Source organism: Nematolebias whitei, chromosome 2 (assembly GCF_014905685.2).
Source record: "Nematolebias whitei isolate Nwh7 chromosome 2, NemWhi1, whole genome shotgun sequence".
Lineage (NCBI taxonomy): Eukaryota > Metazoa > Chordata > Actinopteri > Cyprinodontiformes > Rivulidae > Nematolebias > Nematolebias whitei.
The window spans coordinates 61617242-61625992 of record NC_056499.1 but is presented as its reverse complement, the minus strand read 5'-3'; the positions used below and the strand labels follow the sequence as shown (position 1 = coordinate 61625992).

The 8751-nt window shown below is 42.9% G+C and overlaps 1 protein-coding gene across 1 annotated transcript in view; it reads right to left on the bottom strand.

Moving 5' to 3' along the window:
* LOC119427544 (probable E3 ubiquitin-protein ligase HERC1) overlaps positions 1–8751 on the bottom strand; it is a 125399-nt gene that overhangs the window by 85904 nt on the left and 30744 nt on the right. The window contains exon 2 of the mRNA XM_037695181.1: positions 1759–2014. Coding sequence (XP_037551109.1) covers positions 1759–2014 — 256 coding nt within the window. The remainder of the gene's footprint in view (positions 1–1758; positions 2015–8751) is intronic.

Sequence of the window (8751 nt, the reverse complement as noted above, 5' to 3'; positions counted from 1 at the left end):
GGAGCATCTGCTCAGCCCCCCTCGTTCTGACACTACACTCTCCAGGAGGGAGTGAGCAGCGGGGGCTGCTGCTGATGTCACCTGTCCCGGAGGAACCATCCGATTCGCTCCGAGAGTCGGCGATAAAAGGAAAAAAGGGGTCAATGGCATTGTCCAGCGTGTAGCGACCCGCCACTGAGAAATATTCCTCGGCGCTTACCTTGAAACAAGGCTGCTTGTCTGCTTCTCCTCGGGGAGGAGAACTCACCAGGACGGCAGGAGGTCGGCGTGGCGGGACCACAGGCAGCCTTAACAAAGGTTGAGCTGGTCAAGATGGACAATGGGAAAAATGGGAGCTGATTACCCGCTCTTAACGTATTGTATACGGACTGGGTGGGGCCCACACAACAGGTGGGCGTAGACTAAACTTTTCAGTGCGATGCGTTGCATGACGGGATAAAACCCACCAGCGACAGCCTTAAAGGGCGACGCCTATACGAAATAGAAGGTGAAACACCCACACCTCCCTCCACCCTCATTTGCCCCACTCTGAGCCCCTGAGCAAGGCCCTTAACCCCCACCATCTGCTCCTAAACAGGTCTCTCTTGAAAATGAGTTGTTGTGGCTCAATGAGACTACCTGTATAAATAAAGGGTAAATGAAAAAAAAAAAAAAATTAATTAAAATTTCCTTTGAAAAATCTCAAATTTCTCTATGATGTGGGGATCAATAGTTTTTATAGACCTAAAAAAATTAAATCTGGTCCTCTGGACATTAAAAAAAAACAAAAAACAACAACAGCTTTGTTTTTGTTTTTGTGTGAATGTCCTGAGGACCGGATTTAACATTTTTAGATTTTTCTACCTGGGTTATTGAGCATGCATCAGGATAGTTTTTACAGACATTCTGAAGGACTTATTTTTCCACAGTGGTAGTCCTAACTGAATATTTTTAGAGGAAATGAACAACCTACCATAAGAAATACTTATAGCCCACCGGCAAACCTTCTGAGTTTGAACAGCAGGGTGGGATTACAGGCTAAATGCTTTCCATTGGCCATCATCAGTCCAACTACTAGAATGGCAGTAAATTAGCACGTGACTTTAGGTGTTTGCTTGTTTTTTAGGGCAGGGTGGACTCCATTCTCTGAAGAACTGTGGAAGCCAGCTGTTTGTGCTCAAAAAGAAAACTTTTGGTTACCAAGGTAACTGGTAAAATTGAGTGAAGTATCTCAGTACGAGAAGCCTCCAATCAGAAAACCATAAATACCATAAAGTCTATTAGTGACAAACCAATCATGTGATTAGCACAGTGTGCTACTCCCCTTTATAAGTGTCCCTGCTCTACACCCGACATTCTCAGGTATATTTTTTTCACGTGATTATGCAAGCAGGGAAGCATAGTGAGATACTTCACTGGGTTTTCAGAGAACCAGAGTTGCTCTAGCAATCAAAAGTTTTCTTTCAAGCCTTGCTCAGTATCTCACTATGGGAGACACAACTAACTCCCAGACAGAATGCTGAGTCATCACAAACTCGAGCTTGAAATCTCGTCATATCACATCAGATTGCACATGATCTTTTTTAAGGTTAGACAGAAATGGCCACAACTCCGTCTCTTCTCAAAAAAGAAGGATCTTGAAAAGTGTGCAATATTCATTCCTCCAAGTAATACTAGACCTCTAATTAAATCTGATTTTTATCTAACTGCAGTAAATATTGATTGTGTTTGGGTCCAACATTTTTGTGCAAAACCTTAAAAAATGATGTCCAGATGCACCTTTCACTGAAGACCTCCTCCAGTTCTGCAGCATCTGCACTGGCAATATCTCCAGGAGAGCAGAAGTATGAGCTCCGCTCAGCAGATTTGTCTCCAGTGGAAGTTGTTGCTCCAGGGTAGGAGGAGTCAGACCTGTCTCCACCAGTGGTACTGCCTCTGCCATGAGACTCATCACGCTCATCCTCTGCAGAGGGATGCTCAATCATCCACATGGCCAGCACAGTGATGCTCTGAGCATCTGCTTCTCCTCCAGCACCTGGAACAAGAACCACAGCCAAACTCAAACTTTCTCATGAAAATAACAACTTGCAGCCAAATACATCTATAATCTAAAACGTTATGACTTATGTGAGGATTAATTTTCTGCTAATAAAGAAAACTTGTTAGTGTGGTCTTTGTGAGCCAAAAAACTATGCTGTAAGTCAGAAACAGGAGATACAACACATGATACATGATCATATGAGGACCCTGCAGGTCCTGGTTGAGGACGCCACAAACCAGGCAAATAATGTGATGACAAGTGTCAGGCCCAGCCTGATCACTGTCATTCCTCATTTAATAGCTGAACATCTGCTGTCTTTTGTCATTCCATCACTTTATAGTGTGAGACACAGAAAGGGCTGTCGCATCCAAATACTAAAACTGAACAAGTGTGCGAGGTGAAGACCAGCTGGCAGCAGCACAGATATCACTCATAGACACCCGTGTAATAGAGCCACTGCCTGGTGGGGTGTGCTATCCAGGGCTTCATTTGAGCCCGATCCTGCTGGAACAAGAACCTGGAACTCTTATTTTGACAGGGTGCGTTCAGGTCATTGTTTGCTTGTATCTGGTAACTCTCAGGCAGAATAATAATAAGCTTATGAACAAATTTGACTGCCTTGAACAAACAAAACCTATATTGGACATGTACTCTGAAAATAATTACATGAGCACCAATTTTAAACACAACAAGCTTCGTAACATCACATCAGAGCTGTCGCTTCGCATTTCCGCTTCTACTCTCAAAAATATCTCTGCCCCTAAAAGTTCAAAGTTATTTCAAGTCCAGTTCAAAGGCAATTTTATTAAAAAACACAAAATATAATTAAAAGTTTTGCACTATAAGTTCCTGTGCTTTGTGAACAATCTGATGCGTGAATCACTGCAGGAGTTGTGTGAACTGCAGAAAAGACACGATGATCTCGGCTCATGAAGCTCTTTGTCGTGCAGTCAGAGTGTTTGAAGCTTGTCGGAGCGACCATGATGTTTCTCTGAACTGAGCAGGAGGATTGAGAGCAATACTGTTCTAAGCCACTGACAAAGAGCTAAATATTAGGCAGTTTTTTTCAAGTGTGGCCAAAAAGTTAGAGTAACGCTTGTCCCACAATGCAGAGCAGGGAGGAGGATGAGGAGGCGCACCTGACCCCGGAGTGGGATATACTAATTAAATGAGAAATGATCCTGCACTTAATACACTTATAAATCACACAAAACGTTTAAAAGTAAATTATAAATATGAACTGGCTTCACTGGTGATTTCAGCCTCTTTTTGGGGGTGCTTAAGCACTCCTAAATTTTAACTCAGCACGCCCTTTTTTTTCTTCTTGCTACTCTACGGTGAAACCAGAAGTGTTTTCCCTCTCTGCCCCTCCCCCCCACCCGCTTCCCTGCTGCACTCTTTTGTCCTGTGAACCCTTAAAAAGCCTCTTTTTTTTCCTGCATACCTCTTAATTGGAAGGATCAGCTTGTCTCTCAACAAAATCGACCAACTTCTCCCGACAGGAGTCAGGGTAAGGAGGACCCTCTTACCTCTTTAAGGAACAAATTGGATTCACGATGACGACTAGAATCTACTGTTTGGGTCGGTGGAATCTGGTTGTCTACAAATTCGTGTGGAGGTGTTGAAGCTCGACAGTGCTCGGACTGAATGTGGAGCTGTGCCAGGGAATTGGAGCAGCTGTTATCAGGACTGTGATCTCCCTGGCAGCACTCATGAATGGTGGAATAATCTGGAGAAGCTGTGAGCTCGACTTTGGAGTAAAGGATCAATTCAGCTGTTTTGGAGTTTCCATCAGAGAATATGTACCAGCGAGACTTTAAAGGCAGAAACAACAATTACGAGTTCTGCCTGACCCAAACTGTGGCCTTGATGCCGGACTTATCTCAACTCCTCCTGGAATGTTCAGAAAACAACAAAGATGCTTTGACTGTTTCCTCACCCCTCCCTTCCCCAAGGCTGTGGACATGTAACAGAACCTCAACTGAGCTGAAGATGAACATCACCTCTTGTCTGGACAATGGCTGAGGGGGGGCTCTGGACTATGCTATGACTTTCCCTTAAAAATTCAATGTTTTCACCGCCTATATGTTCATGTATAACGTCTGTTTATGTTGCTTTGCTGTGGGAAGTTTTTTTTGATGCCTCAAATTGTGCCCTGTCTAGGACACGGTGTGAGAGATCTTTTTTTATACCGTCTCTCCTCATGTTTTCTTTCCTTTTCTCACCTAAGCAAAATATTATTCTGAATAAGAATAAGAAGGCCGCGCTAATTATTTTAGCCGCAGCTTTGTGCACTCCGCACATCTTCGGACGACTGTACGTACATATTCACGTTGTATCTCGGTGCAATGCCAATAAAGTTTATTCTGATTCTGATAAATAAAGAGACCATTAGGATTTTGTAAGGAAACAGTTCTCAAACCGTAGATTCATCAAAAGATTGAACAAATATTGAACAAATGTTGAACAAATGTTATAATAATAATAATAATGAATTTAATTTGTAACGCACTTTTCATTAACAAAAATCTCAAAGTGCTACAGAGTGCAACTAAATTCAATGATAAAATCAACTAAAATCTATCACAAAAAATCAAGTAAAATCAGTGATAGAATCAACTAAAATCAATGATAAATCAACCAAAATCAGTGATAAAATCAGTGATAAAATCAACTAAAATGTGTGATAAAATCAACTAAAATCTGATAAAATCAATGACAAATCAACTAAAATCTGTGATAAAATGAAGTAAAATGAGTGATATAATCATGTGAAGGCAGAATAGGCTTGCTTAAAAAAAAAAGTCTTTAAGCCTTTTTTAAAGTCAGTCAATGATTGTGGAGCTCTCAGATATTCAGGGAGGGAGTTCCAGAGGGGGGGGCAGCCACACAGAATGCCCGGTCTCCCATGGTTCTTAATTTAGTTCGTGGAAGGTGGAGGAGATGACTGTTCTGTGATCATAGGGACCGGGTGGATGAATATGGAGCAAGAAGGTACTTCACATAATCAGGTGAAGTTCCATTTAAACACTGATGGTGATGAGAGCAATTTTGTACTGAATTCTGTAGGTGACAGGAAGCCAATGGAGGTTATGGAGAATGGGTGTAATATGTTCAAATTTACGAGCTCTCAATAAAATCCTGGCTGCACTGTTTTGAATATATTGAAGCTTCTGAAGGTTTTTGCCAGGTATTCCAGTAAACAGGGAGTTGCAGTAGTCGAGCCTGGAGGAGACAAAGGCATGGACGAGTTTCTCTGCATCAGCAAAAGTGAGAGATGGGCGCAGTTTGGAGATATTTCGGAGATGGAAGAAACAGGTTTTAAACAGATGCTTAATGTGATTTTCAAATGTAAGATGAGAGTCCATTTTTATTCCAAGATTTGTAACAGAGGTGGAGAGGGGGATGTCTTGTCCAGAAAAGGAAAAAGATGTTATAGTTGAAGTTTGAACCTGGTGAGGGATGCCAATCAGTACGGCCTCTGTTTTGGAGCAGTTAAACTGAAGAAAGTTCTGATTCATCCATGCCCTTATCTCCTCCAGGCAGGTAGAGAGGGCAGCGAGTGAAGATGGAGATGACAATGGTGAAGATGATGCTCCAGTCTTGATGTAAAGCTGTGTATCGTCGGCATAACAGTGAAAAGAAATGTTGTACTGAATAATAATTTGACCTAAAGGCATCATGTAAAGGGAAAATAGCAGGGGTCCTAGAACTGACCCTTGAGGGACACCACAGGAGACACAGACAGTCTGGGACTTGGCATTGCTAAGACTAACACATTCCAGCCTATTGGAGAGGAAAGATTTAAACCAGTCCAGGGCAGTGTCACAGAGACCGACCTCCACATGAAGAAGGTGGAGGAGGATACTATGGTCCACAGTGTCAAAAGCTGCAGTGAGGTCAAGGAGAACAAGGAGGGAGGGAGAACCAGTGTCAGCAGCCATGAGGACATCATTGGTGACTCCCAGCAGTGCGGTCTCAGTACTGTGAGCTGCACGGAAGCCAGACTGAAACTTCTCATACAGAGAGTGTTGTTGTAGGTGGATCTGCAGCTGGGCAGCAACTGCTTTTTCCAGCACTTTGGACAGAAATGGGAGGTGAGAAATTGGGCGGTAATTAGAAAGAATGTCTGGATCCAAATTAGATTTTTTCAGAAGAGGCCTAATGATGGCAGTTTTAAGAGGCAGTGGAACTTGACCAGATTGCAGTGACTTATTTATTATTTGTGTGATTAATGGGCTTATTGCAGAGTGATTGGATTTAATGAGAGATGAGGGAAAGGGATCCAGGGCGCAGGATGAAGGCTTCATTTTCTTGATGATGGTCTCCACTTCACTCTGAACAACCTCATCAAAGCAGCTCAGGGACCCAGAATGCAGACGGGTAGATGGCAGATGAAGATCAGGGAGGCTACGGAGCTGAGATCTAATGGAGTTAACTTTGTTTTTAAAAAATGAAAGGAACAGGTTGCATTTTTGAACAGAGTCCTCATGAGACTGTTTAATGGGATTAAGGAGAAGATTTATTGTGGAGAAGAGTTGTTTAGAGTTTCCAGGGCAGTTGTTGATGATGTTGGAATATTATTTGGACCGTGCTTCTTTAAGAGAAAAGGCGTAGGCTTTCTGATGTTCTTTAGATGCCTGCTGATGTACAGAGAGACCAGATGATTTTACACGTCTCTCAATAGCACGGCCAGCTGATTTCATCTTGCGCAGCTCAGCAGTGTACCAAGGGGCTGAACGGGAGAAAGACACCAGCCTTGCTTTAAAGGGAGCATGGAGGTCCAGAAGCTCCTGGAGAGATTGGTTGTAGTAATCCACAGAGTCATTTGCAGATGAATGAATGACAGCAGTCAGGGAGTGGAGATCAGAGGACAGAACCTCAGGGGAAATGTTTTTAAAGTCACGGAACTGGATAAGTCGTTTAGGATTAGGAGCAGATGAAGTTGAAGGCACTTCCAGGGAGATGGCACTGTGGTCCGAGACACCCAGGTCATAGACAGATAAGTTATTGATAGGTACAGTGTCTGTAATCACCAAATCCAGAGTGTGCCCCCTGTTGTGCGTAGGGGCGTCAACATACTGGGTGAGACTGAGAGAGTCCAAAAGAGACTTAAACTCTGCTGCCAGAGGGGAAGAGGAATTATCAATGTGGATATTTAAATCTCCAAGAATAATATTTTTCACAGGAGAGGCGCAGAAAAAAGTGAAGAGGTCATGCATCTCTGAGTTAAATGAAACATGTGGTTTGGGAGGCTGATAAATCAATATAACATTCATCAGGAGGGGGGCTTTGAGGTTAAAGGCTAAACATCCAAAAGAAGAAAAGTCCTGAGAAGCTAAATGTGATCATTTTAAATGACTGCGGTAAATTACAGCCGGACCACCACCACGGCCAGTGCAGCGGGCTTTCTGCAGATAACTGTATCCAGAGGGACAGGCTTCATTCAGAGAGCTGTACACATCTGGTTGATGCCATGTTTCAGTAAGGCACATGAGGTCCAAATTCTTCTCCAGAATATGATCATGAATAAGACATGATTTATTGGATAGTGATTGAACATTGAAAAGTTCTATTTTAATATTGGTTGGAGTAGAAGCCTTTAGAAAAGGTTTAAGCAGCCTGAATGCACTCCACGTTTTCCTTGCCACTTCGTGCGCTGTGTTCTTTCAGCAATATCAGGGACTACAGAGGCAGCGTTCTGATGACGTAATAGATGTGCGGCAGGACCGGTGGACCAGATGGAAGGGATGGAGTCAGACCCATCTTGCCGAGAGTAAACAGTTCTCTTCCGAGAGCCTCTATGGACATAACAAGGTCTACGCAGAAGGCCCAGTTGTTTAATGGTAGAAACAGAAGGTGGAATGGAGCAGTTGTTGAGTCCAATCAGCTGGGAGGCAAAGTAAGTCAACATCGACGAGCCAGCCAAGCCAGGGGAAGCTAGCACAGAGCTAGCTGCTAACAGCAGACTCATGGCTCCGAAAAGGATATCCAAAAGGCAGTGCGATGTAATCCACACCATAGCATAGGAGAAAATCCAGCAAAAGATGACAAACTGGAACAATCCATTTGACACAGGAGGTTGACAGAAGCAGCAGGGTAAGTGCAACAATAATTGTTGCTAGTTCTTCAAGCAAAGTCCGAGCCGCCGTGCTGGAGTTGTAGGTTGACAGCAATAGTCCCAAGTTCCGGTTAGGGAGTGCTAATTAAGCTGTCTGTATAAGTACTGATTGAGAAATTACTGAACAAAAATAAGTCCAGATAAATGTCCACGAATATGGCAACAGTATAATGACTTTTTAGCGAGGAGAAGAGGCAAACATACAGCGCCAATGTCACCTCCTGTTGCGCCGTATGAACAAATGTTGAACAAATGTTGAACAAATGTTGAACAAACGTTGAACAAATGTTGGAACAAATATTGAACAAATGTTGGAACAAATATTGAACAAATGTTGGAACAAATATTGAACAAATGTTGAACAAATACCGAACAAATATTGAACAAATGTTGAAGACATACTGAACAAATATTGAACAAATGGCTACAGTCTCAAACGGGCTAGTAAAATCTATGTTTTTGTTTTTTCAGTAGTCAGATTCTCGACCAGTAAGCGACCTCAATTAGTCCTGAAGTGAACACCTCTTCCCTGCAGAGCTGCAGCACTTTACCTGCAGAGCTGCAGCACTTTACCTGCAAAGCTGCAGCAGTTTACCTATAGAGCTGCAGC